At 40.9% G+C, this 27306-nt stretch overlaps 1 protein-coding gene across 1 annotated transcript in view; it reads left to right on the top strand.

Moving 5' to 3' along the window:
- Positions 1–1003: 1003 nt before the first annotated feature.
- Positions 1004–27306, top strand: part of nrg3b (neuregulin 3b) — a 340120-nt gene continuing 313817 nt past the window's right edge. The window contains exon 1 of the mRNA XM_021307904.2: positions 1004–3243. Within this exon, the coding sequence (XP_021163579.2) occupies positions 2400–3243 (844 nt within the window). The 5' untranslated portion in view covers positions 1004–2399. The remainder of the gene's footprint in view (positions 3244–27306) is intronic.

Here is a 27306-nt window from a genome sequence, read left to right as displayed (position 1 = left end):
CATGTACATTTTCGCTTTAAGCTACAAATATATATCTGCAGCTGAAACCAACATATATCATCTAGATAAATTATACTGGATCAATATTTTTTATGCACTGCCACTGTCAGCGCTGTTTGTTGATAAATAAATGTGTGTTCTGCATGCAATCATACGGGTCATCCACCCAACTGAGGCCGAAAGGAAGAAACCCACCCCAGTTACAAGATGCATCAATTTGAAACGTACTATTTGTTTTATGAATTTTATGATATTTTTTAAATCATAAAGCCTTATTCACGCCTGTTTTTTTTTGTTTTTTTTATTTATTTTTTTATTTTTTTACTGTCTGCTGCAGTTTTTACAATACCAATGTTTTTACCTCATGCCCAGGAACTTCCCATAAAAAAAAGCCCTGCCAGGCTTCGAGCCTAAAGCCTTACTCCCTTCTGAACTGTAAAATAAGGCATTTATCTAGTGCTGCCCATGGAAGTATCAAGTTGAGGTATGGTGCAGAAGCTCGACCGTAAATTTTAAAACCCCGGCGTTGGTTTCTTTGCCTTTGTGTGTGCTGACTTTGGGAGAGACATCGGGGTGGTGCTTCTTCTCTCCTCCTCCTCCTGCTCCTCTTCCACCTCTTCCTCCTCTCCCTTCACATCCCTGGATCTCGCTCCCTGGGGTGTGTCCACGTCTACGGAAAGCGCCTCTCCTCTCCTGTTTCTGCTGCTGTTGATGCTGTTGCTGCCGCCTCCTCCCTCTGCTCTGCCTCCATATCTGCATCAGCTGCAGAGCTTGCGCTTGTTTCCACCCCCCGCCCCCCCCCCTTTTTTCCTTGCTCCAATCAAGGAGGGCATTTTCCTAATTCGAGCTCTCTTTTTAGGAAGTGTAAGTGAGTTTCAGCAGGGGTCAGCGACTATTCGTCACTTTGGAGTACCGGATGGGGTAGGAGCCCTGATCACTCACCGCAGCCTAAGCAAGCCTCCCCTCCCATCCTCCTCCTCCTGCTCCTTTCTCTCTCTCTCTCTCTTCCTCTCCGTCTCTCTCCTCAGTCTGCAGCCTCCGACAGCAGCCGCCGCATCATTTTTCAGAGCAGCTGCCCCCTCCCTGCCTCCCTTCCTCTCTCTTTCTCTCACCCACCCCGTCCTCGCCTCTTCTCTCTCTCTCTCTGTCTCTCTCTCTCTCTCCGTCGCCCCTTCTGCTGTTCGCACCTCCGTGGGAATGCAGAGGAGGGTAGACGACTCGCAGAATCATCCTTTTGGAGAAATATGTTTTATGCATTTTTGCCCCCCTCTCCATCATTAAGACGGAGGTCCGAGACGCACGGGAAATAATCCGATCGGTGCTGGCCAGCGCCTGGAGACTGGACCTGGATCAGCTGGATTTTGCCAGCAACAAACATCACCCCCCTCTCCCTCTCTCTCTCTCTCTCTCTCTCTCTCTCTCTCTTTTCGGTCTTGTTTGCAGATCGCTTCAGATTCGTTCTGAGCCGACTCGGTTCAGTTTCGTGGCTCTTACCCGGCTTGGATTATGATTAACGCCGTCATTTGAAACCCTGAGAGGGGGTTGGCGAGGGGGGTGGCTTTCAGATGAAAAGTTGAAACAGCCTGGCAAAGACAAGTGACAAACGGCGAGCTTTTTTCTTCTGCGTACATTTTAATGTATAGAGTGAAATGAACTCATGTGACATCTTGGAGCGGCAGAGGTTTGCGTTTTTTAAGGACCCCCATGCGACCGATAATCATCCAACATACAGAGGAGAAGGCTGCAGCCGCGTCCTGGCTTCTTCTTGGTCTCAGTGCGCTCACAGCCACATGGATTTACAGCTCCAGTTTGGGGGATCGATATAAATAAATATATATATACCAATCCTTGGGACGCTTTTTTTTTTACACTGGATTGAAGCATCATCGGATTTATCACCGCTTCATTTGCGCCAACCTACAGTGAAGCGCCCCTTTCCCCCAACACCCCCCTCCCCCTGCGCCCCTCCTCCTGCTGCTTGGCTCACCTGTCCATAACCTGTATGGTCCTGGGAAGCTGGAATATGATTATGCATCGGTGCTCTTGCGCGCGAGCTTTTGTATGTGTGTGTGTTGTGTGTTGTGTGTGCGCGTATGTCTGAGTTTGGTTTCTTGTCCGCCAGAGGGAGTGTAGGTTATGTTGCTTTTGAATGCATTTGAGTGCAGTGCCAGCTTTTAATTAGAACGTGACTGTGAGTGGATTGTGTCTGCTTGTGTTTTTCTTTTTTATGTCTGTGCATGTCGGTATTCAAGCTAAAAACATACTTTGTGTACTCACTTAAAATGTGCGGCATCCCTTCTGCACCACGTCGTCTTTACATATGCCTGTGTACTATCAGGCCACCTGTTTGACCTCCCAAACACGCTGAGAGACAAGAAAAAAAAAAGAGCTACGGCAGGATGAGTGAGCACTCTGGTGCAAGCACTCTGGCAGCCATGACGCTGGAGGAGCCAGGGGCTGAACAAGCGTCCCCTCGAGCCCCGGGCCCTCTCCGCTGTGGCCCGTGTGCCGTGTGGCCTCGCCAGCAGACCTGGCTGTGCGCTGTACCCCTGGTGATGGGATTTGTGGGATTGGGACTCAGTCTCATGCTGCTCAAATGGATTGTGGTTGGCTCCGTGCAAGATTATGTCCCCACGGATCTGGTTGATCCCAAAAGTATCAACGGCCAGGACCCCATATTCCTCTCAAAACCTAGTGCCATGCCCAAGGGGCCTGACATTTCCACGGCCACCACTTCTTTAGCCATATCTACGACGGCGGTGGTTTCAATGACCACGCCGCTTGCAGAGGATGGTACTGCCCCAGCGCCAAGAACTCGATCTGGTCCACCAGCAAACCATTCGGCAAATGGCAGCAACCCCAATGGGGACGGCAACCGAGCCCCGCACCTGCACAACCGAGTTGGCAGCCGAGTCAGCGGGACTGCAGTTACAACTTCTGCCACCCGTGCCACTCGCCTCACCCCAGCGCCCAGCGGCAAGGAGGTCACGCCTCGCAGTACTGTTAGGAAAGGAAGCAGCTCTGCCAACGGACGCAACGGAGCCGCCAACCAAAAACCAGGACAGACTCCTCCTACAATCACCACCACAACATCCACCACCACGACAGCTGCCGCCAAGAGCACCGCCAAGACACAGCCGAGCACCACCTCCCAGCCCGCAGCCCCCGTGAAGCCCACATCCCGGTGGAACCAGGGTCGCCCAGGGAGGGGCCCGGTCACACGGCCACACCGCTTCAGAACTCGTAAGTCCAGACGTTCGGGTAGCTGATGCTGTAATAGTGAGTGCGGTGCTGTGAGGTTACGTGTGCAACTGGCGGTGAGTGTGTGAGAAGAGCTCTTGGGCCTCAATGGCAGTAAGTACAGTGTTTCACCTCAGTAACTACTTTCCATATCCGCATTTCTGTGTAGAGGAACCCCTGTTATTTCCAGCAGACCTTGTTACTGCTCCATCTCTCGAATTAATCACATTATATATATTTCCTCCTTTATCCACATGGATGGGGGATACTCCAGTAGCTTAATATTAATCATATTCATTAGCACAGACTGATAGGGGATATTCTCCGTGGTTTCACCCCTTTCATCTTTATCTTAACCTTATGCATTAATCCGATATGAATCTTACCTCCAGAGGAGTTTTCTTCCCTATTTCTACCCTCGTTAAGATACCTTCCAAGACAGGGCTTTATCTGGCAGATTAGATTCGGCTCTGTTGTTGCCAGGTCTGAATTCTTAAAGTTCTGCAGTTATGCGCTCGGACCGAGAACGGTGTATTTATGTCATAAAATTAAATACCACCAGCTTCTGAGGTGTCGAGGTAGGAGAGGGGTTAGGTTTCACCTCCTGTCTGGAGGAATCAGATATAGCAAGGCCACATATCCTCTTTAGCAGAATGTCGCAGGTACTGCTTTGCACTGCAGGGAGATACGGGGTGTGAGGCGGTGAGGGGGAGGCGCCGAGGGAAAGTAAGATGGATACGGCGAAGAGAATAGGGTATCAGAGGACATGTGGAAAGGGAATAGAAAAGGGAGGAAAGGAAGAGAAAGCCTTTGAAAAACAGCAAAGTTAAAGAGGATGGCGAATGAAGGACTCGAATGCGAGAAGCATAACAAAGCAGGAGAATGAAGAGAGGGGGCTGTGAGATGAGAGGAAAAAAACAGATGGAGGGGGCTAAGTAAGGGAAATGCTTGAGGGAGATAGAGGGTACAAAGTAGGAGAGCTGAGAGTTTTGCATATTTGGTATTGTGCTAAAGAAAGAAGGCTCCATGATTGTTAATTCCACTAGGAACATGTTTTTTAACATCCTGCAAAATTTCTTTGAGATGTGGGTGGGGCAGGATGTGAATGGTGTGATGAGTGGCGAATATGACTGAGTGGAAATTCTTTTTTTTTTTTTTTTTCATTTTCACTCTTTGACTCCTAAGTTATATTTTCACCTCGGCTTCCTGTTAGAGGAGACGCCAAAGGGATCGAATATGAAACGGCTTTTCATTTAACAACAAAAATGTGTTAAGATGAAAACTGAAACCCTCATTTCTCCACATTCCTGGCTCAGATTAAATGTCGGCATTCACTACATGCTACCCTCTCGTTTATCAGCTGGATGTATCAGTGGTATTGATTGCACCAGCAAACAGTGATCAGGTGACGCTTTTTTTATCCTTGTGCTAAATATTATCAGCCTAGCCGACTCTATGCAGCCATAGACAGTCCTCAGACTCCGCCTGCAAAATAATCCGCTGCTCTAGAGTCAATTACATCACTTGCCAAAGAGCTGCCAAACAGCTGAAAGCTGCCAAAGCGAGCAGTTCCCTTGGGTGAACATCAGGAAGCATCTGTTTGTGCTGTACGCCGTAAAAGGCCAAGGACCTCACATAGTAACACATTCTTGGTAAACCGGATCTTTGTGACTGAAAGATTTAAAACATTATAGGATTTTTCTCCCTGAAAAATGACGTTCCTTTTAAGCCTCCTTGTTTCCTCAGTGCATTTTGTTTCTACCAGTCAGCCAGTGAAGGACACCTCAAAGGTAGCAAAACACAAACCTGCTGAGGTTGCCAGGTTGGAACCAATAGAAGCCTCTTTTGTGCAAATGTCTGGTTAGTTTGTATTTGTTTGTTTTGCTCTATATTCATATATGAGGGAAAGCTAAAGGGATAGTTTAAATTTTCTGGAGTGAGGTCCTGCGAAAGCCTCATTGGCATTGAATTTATACCCGCATTGGTAGCAATAGCTCTCTTGGTGTTCTTACGTTTTACAAATCTAGATTAGCTCAGAGACAGAAGGTAATGGCTAGTTAGAGAGGGGCCAAGATACCAACTTCTATCACCATAAAACAATAGCAATCTGATAAACCTTTTAGTTAATGCACTTTCCATGCATCCATTCTCTATACCTGAGTATATTAGGAGGGTCGTAGGGGGGCTGGTGCCTATATCCAGTGGTCATTGGGTGGAAATAGAGGCAAGAGACTAACTGACCAACAGAACCATTAGGATGTATAAAAATAATCTAAATAGTGTTAACCTAAAGTAGTTTATTTTCCCCTTTCCGCAGCCATTTAAATAAAATCACATTAGGTATAGTCCTGCATGATATCCTCACAGTTTGATAACCTGAAACAAAATGCTGCAGTTTCACAGCATCGCAGAGTTTAAAATAAGATTTATTATTTTGTTTAACTCAGAGAAGGATCAAGTCTCACTGATTCTAAAAATACACCGAATATATAAATTATTGCAATACTATCTAAGCATTTATTTCTCTTTTCTTATTTGGATATATACAGTAAAAATATAAACAGCAACTTAAATATATATTTTTTTCTTGGCTTCTTGTGCACAGATTCATACCTTTTCGTTGGTCTACCGTTCATAGAAGTACCACATTTGAAATGCAAACTTGCCACTCGTAGCTTGCCAGCTATTGCTTCAAAATATTTTGTTTACCTTGATTAGAGTTATTTATGGCTTATGCAGTTATTCACAATTGGAAATATTTGCAAACAGCTTAGGTTTGTCTTGGTTGTAAACCAGGAAAAGAAGCCTTTCAGTTCATAAAGTCGTGCTTGCATACAGTAAACACCTGTGGCATTTTTCACACTGGAACTGATTTAAGAGAGTAAAATACTGCTTTGGTGTTGCACCCTGTCTAACTAGCCATTAGGTTCAGTCTCCAGGTCAAACTACTCTGATTTGGACTGAATGAGTTCAGTGGGGCTGAGGTTACGGCTTAACCGTAACCTCCCAACCCAAGTGCAAGCAACTTGACAAGTTCAGCACAGGTAACTTCACATATTTTCACCCGCCTATATCTACCATCAACGTGTTTTGTTTCTGTATTTTAATTAATATCCATATTAATAGTATACCATTTTATTTTTAAAGCTAAATAACTCACAAGTAGTGAGTAGATTTTCTGAACAAATTGAAATAGTTTGTTAAAGCAAATCATTTCCTAATTCTGTTTTTATAAATCATTGTATTGTCAAGAGATTTCTAAACTGGTCTGACTTCAATGATTTCAAATCACTGAACAATATTTCTATATCTAAAAATATATGATAACCTAAACAAAATATATATAATCTTTAGGGGAAACAACAATGTGCATATTGATTATGACATTCTTTAACAATTGGAGAGTTTCTGTACTTCTTGATCTTTGGCTATGCCAAGAAATAATATTGCTGCTAGATAAAACATTACAGAGTAGAATACAATGTTTGTAATGTCAATTAATCTCTTATGGTCATATCCCCAATCATTTGAAGAGTAATCATAATTGGCCAGTTTTGCGTTGATCGGCAGGTCAAAACAGAAATAAAAAATACAGTAAAATCCATCAGCAAACATGTTCTTTCATGCACTTGGTCTGATGCAAAAACGGGGATAATCTTTTTATTTCTTTCTGTTGGATTCACAATTACTTCCTCCATCGAGAAACCTGCAACCCATTCTCTGTGGTTAATGTTTGTTGTATTTGTTTGTTGAAGTAAAATAATATTTAGTATTAGTTATAGTCCCTGGAAAGAAGTCAGAATAAACAGGTGAGATTGCAAAGAAAAATCAGAATTCTGTGTTGGCACTTAAAACCTGGATCAGCTTCTTCATTTCATGCTTTTAAAAAACCTTGAGGACTTGCAGTGCAGCAAATCTAAAATGATGCATATGAAATGTCTTGCTTGATGATGAAATGTTCTGTAAAACATACCTTCAGGTGTATTTGTTTTTACCCTCAGCAAAGTCACATCTTAGTTCATGCTCTGTGTTAATACAGGCGGTGAGGTACAGTCTCTAGTTTAAGGCAATCTACACAACAAATCCATTAGGTGGTGGTAAAAGGATATTTTTTTTCTTATTGGGATTGCTCCTGGTTTCTGGTTAAGCTCTAAATTAGTCTGTGTTCTAAGGGACAAGGCTTTGTCCGTTGGGGATTGAGATTTATTCTACCTCCTCCTTTTGTTTTCTTTCCTCCCGTTCCTCCATCTTTCCCTGTGGTTTATTGTGTCAGCTCGCTGTCATTGTATTCCGCTGTCTATTTTTGCTTAGCTTTTTCGGCTTTCTCCCCTTCCTTTCTACTGAGCTCCTCAGCTCGCATTCATGAGCATATGGGCAGTTGCACAAAAAAACTGGCACACTTGTAAAGACAAAGCCAAACATGTGACATGTGCTTGCTCTGACTCAAGAATCTATCATTTGATTTTTTTTCCTCCTCCTCCTCCTCCTTTTTTTTTTTTTTTGAAAATGTAACATAGCCGACTGTCACGTGAGCCTGCTTGGCTGAGAGGTGCGGACATAACAGGCGAACGGAGCGGTGGACAATGACTGCCTGTTGGGGAAACCGTTGGAAGCCGTGTTGGCTTGGGGCCTGCTCTGCTCTCTTCTCAGTTGTGTGAGAAACCTTCCTCGGTGAAAAAGTGGTTGTAATTCCACGCGCATATCACCGGCCCATTCGCAGCCCTGTGAAGAACCAGTCACATCCATATTTTTTTTTTTCCTTCTTTTTCGCTGGTTTTCTCGAGGCAGTTCAAAGACGTCGTTGCTCCTCAGTGACACGCGTACCTTGTTTCTGGGAAAACAGCCGAGTCAGTCAGCGCCTTGATATGCAGTGAGCGCTGCATTTTGCATCGACGCCTTTGCACAAAGGGAACGTCTTCCAGCTGTGCAGGAGTTTGGATGAGCGAGACGAGATCCAAACCAATAAAGCTACTGTAAATCAGCTGACTGACATAACAGCTAAAAACAAATCTTAAGAGAAGTTTGCGTTGAAGAACTTGAAAAATGCATGACTTTGGCCAGGGGGCCAAATAATTAGCTGTATACATGTGTACCTGAATAGCAATTAAACCTCTTTACTTGTTTGTTGAACAGATTTAGTTGTGTTTTGGCACTGAACAAATTTAATCTACTTATCTGTACTTTATTCTAGGGATGTCCTAATCGGGTATTTTTTTTGTCCTCATATTATCCAATTAAGTTAAAGTTAGACATTGTTCTAGTCTCATACTTCATGAAATTTGCTATATATATTTATTTAAAACAGAAACAGTGCATATTAATGAGCAAACACAGTGTCTGTAAATATTAGAATTATCGTCCAGAGTAATCCTTTTGCTTGTCTCCCAGCAGGTTGATGCGAATATGTAAAATGTAAACGTAACGCGCTGCAAATGTAATAAGAATACAAGCTGTCATGGTAATATAGTCACAAACACATCGTATTAGAAACAACTTAAAACAGGCAAACTGTAGAAATGACCATATTTAAATAAAATGCGACTGTTAAATCTGTTATCCGGATACCTATTACATATTAATCAAATCTTTGGTAAGCAGAACCCTAACCCTAAAGCTTTGGTTCATATAAACATATTTTTTTATTTATTTAATTAAAATCAGTGCAATATGTATAATTTTAAACTGTCACAGCCACAGTGTAAAATGAAAAGAAACTACATTTTATGAGTATTACACTTATTTAATGACATTCTGAATGCTGCAGGATTTTTTCTTTCATTCTTTTTATTTTTTTTATTTTGCACCAGCCAATCTCTGCAGGACAGCTGTAATTGCTGTAATTCTCGGAACACACCGACACAGGCTTGAATCATTTTTTTATTTTATTTTTTTTTTCTGCTCGTCCTGCTCCTGATGTTTCATATGGAGGTGACTTGTTTATGATCTGTTTTGATATGACTCATTGATGGTTAGGCTCTTGGCATATTTCAGTGTCATCAGAATACACAATGCTTCAGCAAAGACAAACAGAGAAAGTTGTTTTCCCGGCTTCGTAAAAGTTGTGCTTTGCTTTAAATGTTGTATGTAGTGCCTCATGCTTCACCAGTTCCTTACCATACAGAGAGCTGTAAAGCACCTCACTTGATACAATAGTAAATTGAGGCAGCTAATACACACACACACACACACACACACACACACACACACACACACACACACACACACACACACACACACACACACACACACTGTCTCTCTTGCTCAAAAAAATAATGGGGGCTTAAACTACAGCAGAAAAATCGAGGGAAAATTGGCTGCATAGTCTGCTAAAACAGCATTTGGTCAGGTCCCAACTGACTGGATATGTCCATTTTATTCTTCAAGTATCCTTGGATTAGATATGGGCTAGTATGAGACAACAACATTTAATAAAAATATCACGATGTCCTGGTTTTGTCCTAATATTTTAAACCTAAATGTTAATGAGGATCTAATTGCTCTTATCAAAAACAGCTGACCAATCAGCCTGAACATTGTCAAAGGTATTTTTTTTTAATCCTTACCTTAAACAAAGTTATGGGAGGCATGGGTGACTGAGGACCAATGGGTAAAGTAGTCGTCTATCAGAAGGTTGTGGGTTTGATTCCAGCTTCTCCCTGTCACGTGTCGATGTGCCCCTGGGTAAGGCCCTTAACCCCAGGTTGCCTTATGTGTGTGACTGGGTGAATGTGGCTCTAGTGTACAGCGCTTTGAGTGGTCAGCATGACTGGAAAGTCCATTTACTTTAGTAGTTTCCACACCATGACTGTTTCCAAACAGCCTAGTTGGTCTTTTCTAAAAGTATGAGTCCACTGACCAGCAGTGCGGGGAAACTGGTGGGGTAATCATTACATTACTTAATGTTCCATGGAGCGAGAGGAGACTTTTCTATCTGATTACTGTCATTAAAGCCCCTAGCGCTGCTTCCTCTGGCATTCCAAAAGGACTATACACTTTAGGAACCATATAATGGGAAGGTTACAGCATAAACCTGTGTATATCTTCATACCAGTAACCAACCTATACCTGCTGGGAGTTTGTCCACTAGCAAGTTGGACATTTGCAGTGCATTAGGGTATCATCTGTTGTGAAAATGCACTCTGAACTAATTACTTTGTACTGGAAAAATTTGTGAGCCGAAAGGCAAAATCGTGAGCTTACTTGTTTACCTAAAGTAAGTTTCAACTATTAGATGTGATCATAAACCCAGTTGAGATAGGATGGATGGCAAATTCCAGCAGCCAAAAGGTATTTTACTGAATGGGGTGCCTTTACTTCCTCCAGAATTGCAGTTACTGACTAGAGTGTCTGGTCTCCACAATGAAAGGTGTCAGTTTATTTGGACAAGCTTCAAAGGATGCCCTTTGAAATGATCTTAGAGAAGTTTTGTACTTGAGCAACCAGGAGGTGATCTTTGAAATGTTCCAGTATTTGCCAGAGATTTATCTCCTGGATATCTTGGTAATACCAAAGTGTTCCCCCGAAAGAGCTCCAGGATGTGCTTGTGAGATAGAGAACTTTTGGGACCTGTTAAATTTGCTTCCTCTGCTATGATGGGTATAGATGTGTGACATCCATTGAAATCACTGGAAGGGCTTTAATTCTATTCCTCAGCAGTTTTTTACTACAGATGAGAAATCTGACAGGTGATCATTCATTCCAAAATAAAACAAAACAAAACAGATTTTTCAATTCAGTAAACACCATACACATAAGCACTAACAACAACAATAGACTTTGTTTGATAATTTTAATTTTAAACATGCAGCGTCATCTCTGCTCCTAATATAATTGATCAATACTCACTCACAGCAGGAAGGGTACCACAGGATATTCTGAATGCGGTTTTTATATCTTTTTTTAATAAAGCTCTTTAAGAGGCAAAAAATGGGCTGAAATTGGCTAAAAAAATTTGATTTGTACATCTATTTAGTTAATTTGGAAAACTTCTCTCCAGGATTTGGTAGGAAAAAGATTGACAGAAATTACTTCTTACTGTAAAAAACCCTAAAAATATTCCAACTTAAGCGGGGGAACTATTAGGATAACAATGCTGGCCAGCATGTTGATTAAGTCTTTAGTTCTCATTCATCTTCAGTTAATTCTGCTGTGACTGCGGTACTACTGTGCTGACAATATTGGCCCCACAGATGAACTCTTAGCAGTAAATGCACTTGGCATTTCTGCTGCTCACGGAGCGTCTGTGTTCAAAAGTTGCCATGATGATGCATAAAACCATACGATCACAAGTAAATATTCTAGCCACAGTGTAACAACTGGTTACACAAACATGGATTTGGTTATTAGTTTGACTTAACAAAGTGAAATTCAATCAAATCACCCAGACTGATTGGTCAAAGAGTTTCCTAGCTAAGGAAACCCAACAGGTTACATTAAGTCTTGACAAGCAGCATTCACTCCTCCTGAAAGAGCGTAGAGCCACAGTTGACAGTCATCTGCATTGTTGATGGCTTTGCAGCAATCCCTCATACTGAGCAAGCATGAAGCGACAGTGGAGAGGAAAACTCCCCTTTAACAGGAAGGAAAACCTCCAGCAGAACCAAAACCAGGCTCAGTGTGAACGGTCATCTGCCTCGACTGACTGGTGGTTAGAGAAGACAGAGCAGAGACACAGAAAGCACAGAAGCACACATTGATTGAGGAATCTTTTCTATGTTATATGGTAATGGAAGATGATCTGTCTTCACTGGATGATGTCACAGCTAACAGAACGCCAGACCAGGCGCACCTACTATTAAGAGAAAAAAGACAGAACATAAAGTTAAAAGTTAAAAAAAAAACAAGGAAAAACTGGAGAGCAGTAGAAGAACTCAGCAGAGTGAGAAAAAAATCCAGCAGCCTAAGCCTATAGCAGCATAACTACAGTGATAGCTCAGGGTAACATAAGCCACTCTGACTATAAGCTTTGTCAATCAGGAACGTTTTAAGTCGAGTCTTAAAAGTAGACAGGGTGTCTACCTTTAAAGATTATATCATATAGTATTAAATACAATATCCTCAAGATAAAGCTCCCTGTAAGGCTAGTCTCTGTTTTAATTAGATAAAGTTGAGCCAATGGAGTCTTAGCTTATTAACTTCAGTTTGCCCTATTCGAGTCTTCTTCTTTTGCCAGTGCAAAACCAAGGCTTAAACTTGTTGTTAGTCAGCTGCAGGTACTGATAGAACTAGAAGATGTGCTCCAAACCAGAAGAACCCAAGACATCTAGATCATCCTCCTATTTAAGAACAAAGAAGAAAAGTGCCAGTAGTTTTAAATAATGTCAGGACCTTAAGTTTTAAAAAAAAAAAAACACTTTGGTGTAATTTAAATAATATAAAAGTTGAAGCAAAGTGGCCTCTCTGTCCAACATTATTACAAGTGTGCGATCTCAAGCTGTCTTTGCTGTGCACTAAGTGCCACAGGGGATTGTTTTCATTGATGAGATGGGAAAAAAAAACAATAGGATGCTTTTCTTGTCATGCAAGCTCTGTGTTTTTGTTGTTTGTTGTCGTTTTTTCCCCCCCTGGCTCCATTTGAAGGCTGCACAAAGTACTACTGTATGACCGGTGGAGCGTGTAAGGGGGATTAAAAACAAAGATATAAATCCAGTTTGCCTCTCCCTCGCTCGCTCTCCCTGTTCCTCTCTCTCTCCAGGGAGGTCAGACTGAGATTTGCCAGACAGCCTCAGAGGCCCCTCTGTCTCTCCAGAGACATGCTCTGTTTGTTCGCTGAAGCTGGCGCAACAGGGCTGGTTCTGCACAGCGTGTGCAGCTGCAGCGATTTGCAAATATCTTCTTAGTTGGGAGGCGAGCTCTCGTGCCTCCGTTTTTCAGACCTGAAAACACAAAGGAACATTTTAGCTCCATCCCAGTCTTTGTGGCTTTTGGGTAACTTCCACACCAAGAAAGTTATAGCCTCAGAGCAGCAGTGTGTGTTTAAATGTCAGGATTTCAGTTCATTCTGGTTAATTATTGATACTCCATTTCACATTTACGTTTCCGAAAAAAAAATGTTTTCATACTTTTTATTTTAAAATGTTTATTTATATTTGCTTTATTTGAGTTTATGTGGCTTTGAGGGCTGTAGACATAACATTAGATTCATGTTTCTAAGTTTTTTGGAAGACGCCTTTTTGTTTAAAATCACATAAAAAATAGAAATAGGCTAAATTACAATTATAAAGCAAATTAAAGCATGCAAAATGAACAAAGTGAAACATTTCTTACAATATTGCAAATTTTAGGCTTATCTATTTTTAATTATACTTCAACATTTTCATGTCTTATTATTTTCTGTGCTAATGTTTTCCAATTTCAAAGGTGCATAGTGCATATTTTGAAGTTAAATATTATTTATTTTCTTTCCCATAAAATGAGTTTTTTTCTATTCACCACAGTTGCATCAATAGGCTGGATTAGTGAGTTCATAAGGAGTGATCCGAACTGAATCCTCTGGACGTGTGCATGGGTGATGCTCTGCACGCTCTCGTTCACCTGGCTACTTTGTTGAGTTGCTGCCGTAATCGATGCATTAGCAAGAGAACATGGGCTAACTTCAATATTTATTGCTTATAGCTTACCTCAGTACACATTACGCCTCTAAACAAAAGATCTGTACAGCCGCAGCTTTTCCTCTTCTCCCATGCAAGTGCACAACACTGGTGTTGTTTCAACTTGTTGCCAGAGGGGGCAGACGATTGCAAAAATCCTTCAACTTGTACTGATATAAAAATGATTTACTGATTTTGTTTTTTGAAAGATATCACAAATTACTTAAAAATAGCTATCCCTTTGTACTAACTGAGCTTACAGTATGATGTGCCAGAAAGATCAATTATTTATATTTGTATTTGGTAACAAATAGCCTTTTCTCTGTTTTTCGATATTGTAAATTCTTGAGCAATACACTTGTTATATTCCAAGTAAATCAGGTAAATAAACAAACAAACAAAAAACGTAACATTTCTTTAAAAAATGGGCAAAGCTGCAGTTCATAAGACAGTCAAAGCTTTGTGCGTGTTCTTATTACATGCAAATGAATGAAACTGCTAAGCATTTGACAGCACTGGCCTCAAACATCTAGCTAGCAGAGACACTTGACACAGATGGACACCAATTACAAAGCAGAATAAATCTGTGTATTCAGTGGGGTGAGCCTGCAGACAAATTATCCTGGAAAGACTGCGCACTGAACGTTTGAAATTTTGTGGGAATTGATCTCATGGCCTTTCCACTGCTGGTGCTTTGCTCTACTCGCTGACCCTAGAAGAATCAATGAGGAAGAGGGAGAGAGAGTGCCCTGAAAGAGGACAGCTGGGAGACAGAAAGGAGAAGAGGGAAAAAAAATGAAAGGGAGCAAGACAGAAACGGAGGTGGGGTGGAGGGGGATCGGATACTAAAGAGGAATGTTGGGATTTATTGGGCATAGACTTTCAAAAACCACAAAAGCACGCTTCAGGATAAGAATCCGCCGGCGATGCAAAGGCATATAGACATGACAGTTGAGTAAATGAGCTTTGGCTAGACACTTTGCATATCTCAGACCACCATTCTACCTGTTCTATTATTATCTCTCATTTTTATGCAGATTGCCCTCAAGGGATTATCCGTATTTCACCTCATTCCTGTCACCACAATGTCTTCAGCCAGAGCAGAACTAAATCAGCAGGAAATGCAAATCAGTTGGAACTATCACCATCTTATAATATATGATACGGTTTATTATATAGCACCATGTGTGGTTCTAGTATCTAAGAAATAATTTAAAGAACGTATGCAGCACTGTACGTTTTAGTAAGAGGAACAGCGGATTAATCCTAAATGGGTCTATCAGTGAATATCTGATAAATGGAGCCAATGTTCCATGATTGCATGTGTTTCCAACCCACAACCCAAAAACATGCATATTAGATGAACTGTAGAATCTTAATGGAGCTCATGTTTAAGCGTGTGAATGATTGTATCTTTGTCTGATAGTTCAGGCCTTGGTGTTATACAGCAAGACCTTTTAAAGGTGTGGAAATTAAATGAGTGAACAAATAAATACATAGAATATCATAGACTGGCCCTGTTTGAAAAGCAAGAATTGGCTGATTTTATTTTATTATCAGGTAGGGTTGTACATCTGTAGTCCAATTTTAAAACAGGCACTTCGACTGGATCAACATGAGCGTGGGGGGAAGGAAGGAAGGGATTAATGATGAGAGAGGGGAAAGGAAGGAAGGAACATTTAGACACTAATAGTGAATACTTTCTGGAAACACATTTTTCCATACTCCATTCTCTTTTTCTATAATTATTGAGACCTGGAAAATACTTAAACCCAATTCCACCCTTCTATGGCCTGCTTCCAAACCCTGAGTTGTTTTTTTTTAGAATAACCTTATGCTACTGAAGGCATCCAGCACCGATGGAAAGAGCTAATTGCAGTGGGGTGAAACTGCTACAGCTTGCGTGACTAAGGTCAAGTTGTCCAGCATGAGTCCTTATGCGTAATATTTCAGTTTGGAGCCGTGGGAAGTTGTTGCGTGTCATCCTGCCTCATGTTAGGGACATTTGATCCTTGAGCTGAGCCTCTTAGGCAACGTTTTCTCCCAGGCAGTATACACATATCCCTTCTGCTCGAGTTGAATTGGCAAACACAAACCACGACTGGATCTAACCCCAAATATGGCCTTTTCCAACATAAAGCCCATATATCCTATTAGAGGAGGTAAAAGACCCAGGGGGCAAAATATTATCTGAAGGAATCTGGCAGTTAAGACAAAAGGATCATTGGATTATTTTTTTTATTTTTTAAACTGTACCATAAACACAATAAGAATCTAGGAATAGAAAGATAGTATAAAACTAATTATTCCAACCAAGCACTACTAAGGAAGATCTTATTTCACTTTTTGTAATACAACAGAAATCCACATAAGCACGTGCTAGATATGATTAATTATTCATGCTCCTACATATATCTATTATCAGAATGTCGATTCCATTATGTGTATTTTTGTTAGCTAAAGGTATACTTCTTCAAGGACCATACCAATGTGTGCTCTTTTCCAAGTCATGATTGAGTCATATGGATGGGAAAAGAAATGAATGGATGGATGAACCTGAAGGTGCGTTCACATTGAACGCAAATGGCGCCACAACATACCCACTTTTTATTGCTGTCTCCTTTCTGACTCTATAGCCGACTGTTCGCACAGTAGCCAGAAATACACACGATGCCGCTATCAAGTGATGCTTTAACTTAAACGCCACACTCCAGTCTCCTCACTAACTCTTTTGCAGATTTGCTCCATTCTGGACTCGACTCGGTAGTAATAGCTGGTTAAATCATACAACTGACCGCAGAGCGCTACTATCAGCTTGTCTTCCATTTAGAATGAAAACAGGTTCGTCTCCGCCGCAGTCCTTCATCCCACGTCAAAGCCGCAACCAGTTCCCGATTGGCTGTTGCGGGGCGACAAGACACAGAAGTGCTGCTTTTTCAACTCCAGCAACTGTCGCTTCGCATCCATCGCAGGTGTCGTGTCGCTCTGGCTTCGCTCTAATCACCATAATCGCACCTTTTGCCTCGCTAGAATTGCCTACATCGCTCTTGTATTGCACCTGTGCATAGGGGTATCATGTAAATCTGTTGCTCGGCCTGCCACATTCGCGTTCGATGTGGACGGACCTTATAATTTAGACAATGCGACTTAAAATAAAGCCTGGCAAAACAATAATTTTTTGCCTTCTCTCTTTTATCTTCTCATACTTACCCAACCGTGGAAAATACTCTAAATACCATTCTGTTTAAGACTTTTGCATGCTGTTTAGAAACCCTGATAATCACACAACCTTCATCTAAAATTACACATCTGATGCAGTGTATGTTTTATATAGTACTGACAGACCAGGAAAGTTAACACCCCTGTTGTATCAGATGTCTTTCCAAGTTTATCCGATATGTGGAAGTAATGTTGGCCTCACTGGCAGGTGTCTAGGGCTTCATGGAACAGTGCCTGTAAATGCTGACTTAAGGCCGTCTTAGGGAGCCTTAATTTCACAGCGTGACTTATACAGACAAATTGTCCACCGGGATATGGTGACAAGAGGAAGAGGTAGGAGTGTAGGAGGTGAGGTGGCTTTGGGCTGAAATATTAATGTAATGCAAGAGAAACATGCGGGATGTGTCTTGCCGGAAGTTTGAATAATTGATGAAGATTTCCTTTTAAAACAAAAGAGTGACCTAGCTGTCATTTAGTTGATGGTCTAATGGTGCAGTCATGATGTTGGATGTTGGTATATGGCACTTGTCCCTAAAGGCAACCTTTTGGCGCCAAAACACTCATCCATAGATACAAAAATCAATACAACTGCGGGGCTCGTGTTTAGTTGGATTCGGCCCATCTCTTCTCGCAAATGTGGCAATTTCCACCCCCACAGGGTTAATTGATGCTAATGTTTCCACAGAGAAATAAAGGTGTTCTTTAAGCACGGGGAAAGAAACAATCCTAATTGAAAGTAAACCGTGCAATCATTACCGTCTCAACCTGACTCCACCGTTTCATCTCTCTCTCTCTCTCTCTCTTTTTTTTTTCTTTACTTGGAGGAACTGGGCATTCGTCTTTGTAGAGAACGATTTAAAGGTTGAAATATGTGCTTTTGCCAGGGGAGTACGCACCGGCACTCATTTCAATCAGAGGCTTTCAAGCCCAGCACATGCTAGCCTGCCACTGTGGGCACTCAATTACTGCAGTATTTGGCTATACCCTCCACTCAACCACCTCCCCTTTACCCACTCATTCATTCACACCTTATTTCACTCCCTCATTGACTCCTGTGCAGAGAATATGGTGATTTGCTGATAGTCCACAAGGCTCAGAGATATATTAGTGGATGCGGCTGTGGCAGAGTGGATTACACTCTATCATATCTGATCTGGGACTGTTAGATCCCCATATTGAATTACGGACCCTGTGGGCTCTCTGTTTCCGTTTTCAATTTGCAAAGGAATATAACGGGGGTGGGGGGTAGTTGGTAGGAAGATGCTGATGGCTTTTGAGGCAGGTTTTGGTCACATGTGGGCAATATATTTGTAATTTAGTCAGTTAGAAAGTTACAAGGGGCAGCAGCTATTGTGCCATTTGTGGGTTGGGTTAACTTGAATTCTTTTCCGGTCAGAAGGATTAATAAGGCCCAATTGAAATAGATAATGGCATGATCATGTAGAAATTGTATTAAAATTCTGTAGTCTCAGAATGCAGCTCATCCAGAGACTGACTACAGTTGTTTTTCTTTCTAAAACAGCTCAAGCTCAGTCCCGTGTGATAGAGAGTGTCTATGAAAGAAAATAATGCAGTCAATGGCTCTGATTCTCATTTAGATTAAGGTGTAGGGCATTCTAACTCATGAATATGCTTTGATCTACACCAATCCACTGTAGTTCTAGCTGTATATTTAGTCATTGTCCTACTGGTAGGTGAACCTCGCAGCTACCTAACCTGCCTTGTTGTTAGCTTCATGAATCTTCCCATCAATTCTGGTCAATTCTGCTGTCCATTCTAAACAAGCTTTTTACCTGCATGATGATTTCCACATTTAGTTTTCCATCACTCAGAGTGTTTTGCATGAGGAACAAAACTTTTCATTCTGATCCCATCTGACCAAAGCACCTGCTTTCACACACTTTCTGTGTTTCTTGCATGAATTGTCGCTAACTTAACTTTGTATGTCTTTCTATATAAAAAAAAGGCAGTCTTGTTGGCACTCTTTGTAAAAGGCTAGATTTGTTGAGTTTACAACCAGTGACGGCTGTTGATAACATTTTTTGGGTGTGCCAGAGGCTGGAGATTATGACACGACAATAAACTCACTCAGAGGGCTCACTTGCCCTCTGGTCCATCTGGTCGAAGTTTCTCCATTCAGTTTTTTTCCTTCAGTAAAAGCCTTGTGAAATTATTATTTTGTGAATAAACGACCAAATGTTCTTTCTGTCATCATTCTCTCCTGTCTCTTTGTCATTGTAGTCTAACTCTTGTTCTTGCACGATGTGTGAGTGACATTCACGTCTGAGCATCTAAACTGCCAGTGGTGCGACTTCGATGGACAGGCATCTTGAGTTAATCTAATTGGCTGAACAATGGCACAAAACGTGCTGATTGGCCGCGGGGGCAGAGAGAGGCGCCCAGAGGCGAATCTTTAAGTATCCAGTTAGAGAATACCATGAAGTTACATTGAAGCCAAAAGATGCATACACATTAATTTGGCTGACGCTCCTCAGCATTGGAACATTACAACTAGGTGCCCTACACAAAAAATAACCCAAAAAAACAAAAATAACTAAGATGGAATGAGAATGCTGAAAAAAAGTCAGACAAAAGAAAACAGATGTGATACTAATTTTCATTTCGTAATTTATCTTTACCGTGTCTACACTTTTTTTCGTGCAATTTTGATGGGTGCATTGCCTGAGCGCCCCTTACTGGCAAGCTGCCCCTGTTCATGACCGTAAACAGATCCTCCAGTCTGAGCTATAGATCTCTGCAGCTTCTCTGGAGTTACCATCACTCTCTTGGCTGCATCTCTGATTAATGTTCTCCCTGCTTGGTGAATTTAGGGGAACAGTCACGTCTTGGTAGATTTGCTGTTGATCCATTCTGTTTGAATTTTTAAATTGCAGATTAAATGGTTCCCTGTGATAATATTTTATATTATGTGATATTATTTTACAAACATTTGTAACCCAATCTTGCTTTAAACTTCTCCCATACTTCCTCCCTTTCAGGGTTTCAAAACCTGTATTACAAAATACAGGTTAAAAAGAATAAATACAAATTCAGACCACACTTTTCAGATTTTTATCTGACAAAATGAGGAAAAGTTCAAGATGTACTTTTTTGGAGAAAAAAAAGCACAGCGATTGATAAAACTTTACCAATGACACCAATACCTCATAATAGTGTTAGTATAAAAGCCAACCTACATTTGTGAGGAAAAATTGAGATAAGATTTAATCAGTTGTTCCAAACTGCATCTAGACTCTAGATATTTTAGAACGGACAGACACTGAACACCTTATTTGAGACCGAGGGATCCACAGGATGTAGAACACGACTTCTCACTATCCCGCTTTGCTCATAGCATCTGGGTACATGATGAGTCTGCAGGAAAGCGTGGAATGCGGAGGTTGCGGCAGTCGGATTGATTCACTGCAATGTGGGGCCTGCTGCTACCCCCGGTGACAGGAAATGTGCCACGCTGGCCTGGTTGGGATAGAGAGGGTTGCTGTGGCTTGTGGAGGTGGAGATGGAGGTCACCTCTCGCTTGAATGCCACCCTCCCACTGTCATTCAAGCTTCTAAACTTAGTCTTTCCATTTTCTGTTCATGCTCTTCTCTATTTTAATCCATCCTCTTGCTTCTCTCTTCTCTCCTTTTCTTCACGCATGTATGTCTTGTTTTGCCATTGGCTTGCCATCACTCACAAAATGAATACCAGCTCTTATCTTATGAGTGTACCGGAAAAGATAAGGATATCATTCATCATTCTATATTAGCTAGTGTCACCTCTTCCCCTGAAGGATTCTCGAGAAATTACAAGGAATCAGGAGTATTGTTTTGTTTTTTATTATTGTTTCTGTCTATTGTTTTGCTTCACCAACACCCCCTTCCCTTTAAGGCAGAAATTCCTCCAATCCTCATTTGTCACTAAACCTTAAGTCAGCAAAGAAAAGGTGTAAAATGCTCATTCACTGCTTTCCATGACAACCCACACATCTTACATAAGAGTTTCCAGTCACATATTTGCACCTCAGTGGAAAAGCCAAATGGGAATACAAATAAATCATCCCGGTCAATTGTTATTTCGTGAAAAGTTGCGTAATGGTGATATGCCCTGCTATAAATTCAGGTGAAACAATTCACAACAACAAACTAAATTCTCTTCTACGACATCAAGGTCATAGTTTCACAAAAAATAACTTGTTGTCACATTAAAAAGAAGGAATATTTTTATAGCTTCCCCACTCCAAACTCTGAAACCAAAAGTTCACCATGCCTGTGATGCCCAACTGCAGACTTATTTAAGCATAGTAATAAAAGTGTCTTAAATATTTACTTACAAAATAATAATAAAAAAAAAAATCAAATTCAATTTAATGCAATTCATTGTATTTATGTGGCGTCTCTAGACATTTTAAGGGTCACAAAATTCAGAACTAGTCTCAGGAAATATATAATCAAAAGAGAGGATTAGATTGTTTTCAAACAAAGCTTTTCTTTGCAAAATTGAAACAAAATGATCCCAAATGCTTTTCACAGCTTTACAGAAATCTTTAAATCTATTTCTAAGTGCCTCCTGAAGGCAGACATTGTCCAGGATTTGTATTCAAGGTATACCATGTTTCAAAAACTCATGATTTCAAAAAGACAAATACATACTCTTTTTAAGGTAATACCATTACCTTAACTTACCATCAAAGAGTTGGCGTGTCTGTGGATAAAATATAAAGCCTGAACAGCCAATTGCAACAGAAAATTGTTCATATTCTGCGTAATTGACACATTGAGGTTGAGCTATTACCATTTTTGCTCCTTCTCCATCATTTTTTAAATGTTTCTACTCGCCTTCAATCTGCACATGTATGTATATATATATATATATATATATATATATATATATATATATATATATATATATATATATATATATGTATATGTGTGTGCGTGTGTATTGTGCAATTGCTCAGGGAGCCTACCGACAACCTGTCATATGACCCATGCTTACCTGGAGCCTTTTTGATGTAAATATGGTTTTCTAGAAAATAGCCAGTCTACTACAGAATACTAACACATTTTGCCTGGAGACTTTTGATCAGAATTCAAACGAGGGAGCATGTCACACTAATTGAAATGTAGTGATGAGACATTTCAATGCAGAACAGTGGGTTCTCCAGTCAAATGGCTTCATGCAACATTTGAGTCTGCACTAAAAGCAGTTCTACAGTTTGAGATGGCTATTTTGTCAGTATGTCGGTATTTGTTTGATCATTAGTTTTGTCAGAAAAAGAACATTTTAAAATATTAAAGATTTCTTCCCCCACCTGTGGTGTTAAAGGTCTCCACATGTCTGCATGTTGTTTAAACCTTTAAATAATAATAACTAAAAAAAAAACTCTTATGAAATTATGAGGCTGTGGGAACAGGATGAGTAATACAGATTAAGCTGATATTGAGGCATTGGACAGAATTGAGTCTCTGGGAAAGATCACCGCATACGTGGAAGATAGCACAAATGAAAGCAAGGACAGGCAGACGTCCTGATTATCATCCTCTATAGGGCTGCAGTAAAAAGTGTATATCTCTACAGAAAAACTGTTATTTATAATGAGTAGTCAAATGTCAAGTGAGAAGAGAAGAAGAAGAGAAGGGTAAAAGCAAGAATTAAGTGATTTCCCACCAGGATATTGTTGTAGTTTTAAGCATTTTTCCTTTTACCATTGAGAAAAACCAACAATTCTTCTCGAACTGTCTTTGCATAAAAACATTGTTTCTTTGCCCTCTGACTTGACTTACACTTGGGATAAAGACTTTACACTTGACCTTGACCTGGGGAAATGATTAAATTTCTACTTGGGAAGAAAGATTTGAGACTTGACTTAGACTTGTCTCTTTAAGACTTAAAGCAGCGCCGTGTAAGTTTTGACCCAAGTAGTAGCTTAATTTGAGATATATTAAATGAATTTCAGGTCAATAAACAGCACTTGGTCCGTATCGATGCTCTTAAAGCCTCAGCCCTTCTCAAAATCTCTTCTATGTAACTTGAGAGGATCAGATCTGTCACTTGAGATATGAGAAGACAAAAACAATATAACACTTATATGATCGCACACATTTTTGGTTCTCTAATGTAGGATTTAATCTAGCATGGTGAATGTGGCCTTGTCTTCACAAGTAACTCCATGACTTCTCAATCTGCTAGTCCAAAGCGGTCTCCTATCAGATTCCAAAATACAGAGGGAGGCTGTTTAGTTTTGAAACAGTGCAGTTCCGCTAGTGGCCTTCAGGGGCGCTAAACCTGAAAGTTACAGGTCTAGCGTCCCTAGTGGTTAAAAGTTACATGGCACTGCTTTAAGACTTGACCTGGATTTGGAACAAAGGACTTAAGACTCGATGTGGACTTGGAAGAAATGTACCTGTACCGGTTCCAAATCTTTTGGAACCGGTACAGGTAATGACATTTATCTCACAGAAAATCCACTGTAGTGGACAATAGTGCTGATTGAGAGGCATGAAATTGCCTGTTGCCTGGCTATTGGCTCTAATTTTAGCTCCACTGTTATCCTATTCACAACAGATGTTATCTCTGAATACAATGTATTGCTACTTCATACTTAATTCATACTTGCATCTATGTGGGAATTTATTCCAGCTTTAAAGACTTGGCGACATATTGTTTGGGTGTTTGTCTACATGATTGCTCAATGTACAGTGAAAAATGGCCTAATGCCCCTTGTGAGGCTCCAGCAGATGCCGTTATTTTGAAACACAGAGTCAGGAGCCCCAGGTGTGCTGATCACAGTGCTGATGAATAGCAAGACAAAGAGGCAGAGGGGAGACACAGGGATTGACTAAGGTCCTGTGGTGTTATTTTTCCTGGGGATGTGTATATGCTGCTTTACAATGCAGTAATCCGTGCATGGTAAAACCTTATCCATGGGGATAATGTCAACTCTCTCCCAAAGATAACAAGACAAAAGCCCTTTCCTCGCGATCACTACAGAGTGTCTTTCGTATTCCGTCTAATCTGTCATCTTACGTGGTTCTCTCTTATAGATCTGTTGTCTGAGCTGACCGATTAATTTAAACAAGCATGTGTTAGATGGCGAGGCCTGGTGCTCTTGTTTTTAAAGTAAAAAGAAAAAAAGTGTCGGAGAAAAGTGTCATGTTTTTCATTTCAGCCGTCTCACTGTCGTTTCCGCTTGAAGAAACACAACAAAATCTGGCTGCAGGAGTACACTTATTATGTATTGCAGATGCCAATAAAATCAATGAAGAGTAAACACATTTATTGTCTCCATAGTTGCCAGTGATAAATATTATTTTAGTCTTAGATTGGGCGTTTTTACGACTCAAACCAGGGTCGAATGAGATTTGTGGTCGGCAGCCTGCTGTGCTGCTGAATTCAGCGAAGGAGCTGTCTTAGTTTGGCTGTGCGAGCACAATCCACCAACCTAGGAGGGGGTTACTGATACTGTGCAGCTCTGCAGAAGCACATCATCCTTACATTATAAGATCAAAAGATCATAAAAGGGCATTTGGCAGTGTAAGTTCATCTTTAAAGTGACCTAAGAGATAGCTAAGGCTTCAGAACGCTGAATCTTCAGCAGCCTGAAAGAACATCCATCACATTCACACCCGACCCATCAGACAACTCTGTGAATTATATATTGAAAGTTCCCGATTCGAACATCCAGGCAGAGACATCTCTCTCTCTCTCTCTCTCTCTCTCTCTCTCTCTCTCTCTCTCTGTCTCTCCCTTTCCATCTGATGTGCTGCATTGAATCATTGATAGGACAACCAAAACAACAGCGCTCCTCCCTATAAAACACCTGTCACGGGATGCCTGAAAAGGAATAAAACCAGAACAGGATGTAGGATTTCTTCTTCATGTTTTGTACACACTGATGTGCACTCTGAACTACAGGTGCATTGGAATGTCATCGGAAAGTACCTTTTTCTAATGCATGGATTCATATCACACAAAGGGACGTCTTTTAAGTGTTTTATTCTGATAAGGCATACAGCTATGGAAATTTGCGTTCTCAATAAAGTTAAATATTGAATGAAACCAACAAAAAAAATGTTTGAATTCAAGAAAATCAATACTGTGTCCTGCACAATCTTGGGGATGGAACTTAGTGATACTCTCCACAAGGAGCGTAAGTCACAAAACATCATCGTTAAATATGGAGTACTGTATCCAAGCATCCATCCACTGTCCCTAGCTGTTTCACAGGGTCACTGGTGCCCATCTGTAGTGGTCATTGTTTGAGAGGCAGGGTAAAACCTGGACAGGTCACCAGTCCATCACAGGGCAACGTAGGAGACACAGGACAAACAATCATGCACACACATTCATACCTGAGGGCAATTTGGAAATATCAGTTAATCTACCAGCTGCTAGAGTACCTTGAGAGAACCCACTCATGCAGAGGGAGAACATGCACATTCATATATGCGCAAAGATCCCAGGCTAGAATTTGAACCCAGGAACCTTCTTCCTGTGAGGCAACAGTGCTACTAACTGCATCGCTGTGCAGACCATATCCAAGCATAATAATAGAAAGTTGAGTGGATAGCTCAGTTTAGAGGATTGTGCCACAAAGTCTGTTAAAAACGGTTTAGGGGGGTGTGGAGGTGCAGTGCTTGGAGATTCATCAAACAAAGATGCATCCGGGCATGGACTACAACTGTCGAACTGATAGTCTTCAGCTACTCCTAAACCAAAGTTAATGTCAGAAGGGTATCGATGCCATGTCATATTGGTGCATAAATTCCTACAAAAGGAGCCCCAGCCTATTATGTAGAGCATAAACTGTACAGGATAATGACATGCTAATCAGCAGGTTAACAGTTCTGTATTGGAAACCCTTCCTTTATTTGTCCTGTGTAATATTCTAATTTTCAGAGAAAATGTATATGCCATAAGCCATCATTGTCAAACATGATCTGATTAAATATATCTGTGTGTGCAAATAAGTAGTACTTGGTTTTTGCTTTTTGAACTGATCTAAATCAAATTCTTCATGATCTTCAAAATTTATGAGATTCACCTGCAATGTTATAATAGTGTTTCTTCAGCAAGATGATTTTTACATCAGTACTGTGTTCCTTCTGTTTCCAAACAACTAAAAATGTTTTGTAAGCCAGAGTAAAGTGGGAAAGCCTTGTTTCAGAAGGCCAATCAACAATGCACAGCAACAGGTTGGGGCGGGGCAATACTATGTTACTCTATGATCTATCCAGTAGGTTAAAAACTTAGTTCTTTGCTATCCTGTTCAAATGACTTTAAACTGTAGGGGTGATTTGATTAAAAAAAAAGTAGCATTTATTTTAAGCAATAACATTTTAAATCTTTGGTATACCTTGATGCCGGAAATCAACCCTTTTTTTGCAGTTTAAACATTGCATGATGATAGGTTAATGGAGTTCACTGCAGTATACCTGGCAGGGCACAAACCACAACTATGAATAATAATAATCTAAAGGATCCAAGAAAGAGTATTAGCATTCGAGTGACAAATCTTTCTGTGCTCCACTGCGTCTGCTCCTGTATTTCATCTAAGCTTAGCATGGAAGCAGAAGCACCAGACTCTGTTTTGTATTTCTCCACGATGAGTATTAATGGATTGAAATGAAGGGCTCAATGCATGTGAGACACAGCAGTTGAATGCACTAATATGCACTCCACTCTCAGTCTTAAAGCCTTCTCTTTGATCCCAGCTGGAGTCAGGATGCTTCAGGGATATGATGGAATATTTTATTGCAGTTGTGGGATAGCATTTTGCCGGGTTTGCCTCAGTCCAACGGTTTCAGTTTCTCTCCTTAATAATAGCGCGCGCTTTAAAGCCTCTGCCGGTTACCCGAGTGACTGTTTTGCATGTTTTACTATTAAATCGTATGTTTTACAAAAAAGAGTCATTTTCTTTTTAATTTTCTACTATGCGAGCGTTTCAGACAAAGGTGGCTAGGGGACCTGTGGAGACAGACTCTTGTTGTGAAACTCGGCGTCTGCAGGGGCAGGTCGAGTAACGCAGATTAAGCTGAGATAGAGCAGCGGAGGGAATGGCAAGTCTCCGGGACAGATCAGAGCGCGCAGGGAAGTTAACATAAATGAAAGGGAGGACGGGCAGACCTCCGGATTCTCAGAACAGTGGCAGCATTAATGCTTAATGCAGTCATGGCCTTTATGTTGTGGTTTCAGCTGGTGACATCATTGACTTATCGCTAAATGTTTGATGAGTAGGAACACATGAATATCTAAA

The sequence above is a fragment of the Fundulus heteroclitus genome, chromosome 10 (genome assembly GCF_011125445.2).
Source record: "Fundulus heteroclitus isolate FHET01 chromosome 10, MU-UCD_Fhet_4.1, whole genome shotgun sequence".
In the NCBI taxonomy this organism is placed as follows: Eukaryota; Metazoa; Chordata; class Actinopteri; order Cyprinodontiformes; family Fundulidae; genus Fundulus; species Fundulus heteroclitus.
Note: the sequence above shows the minus strand (reverse complement) of the source record. Positions and strands in the feature narration are given on the sequence as shown.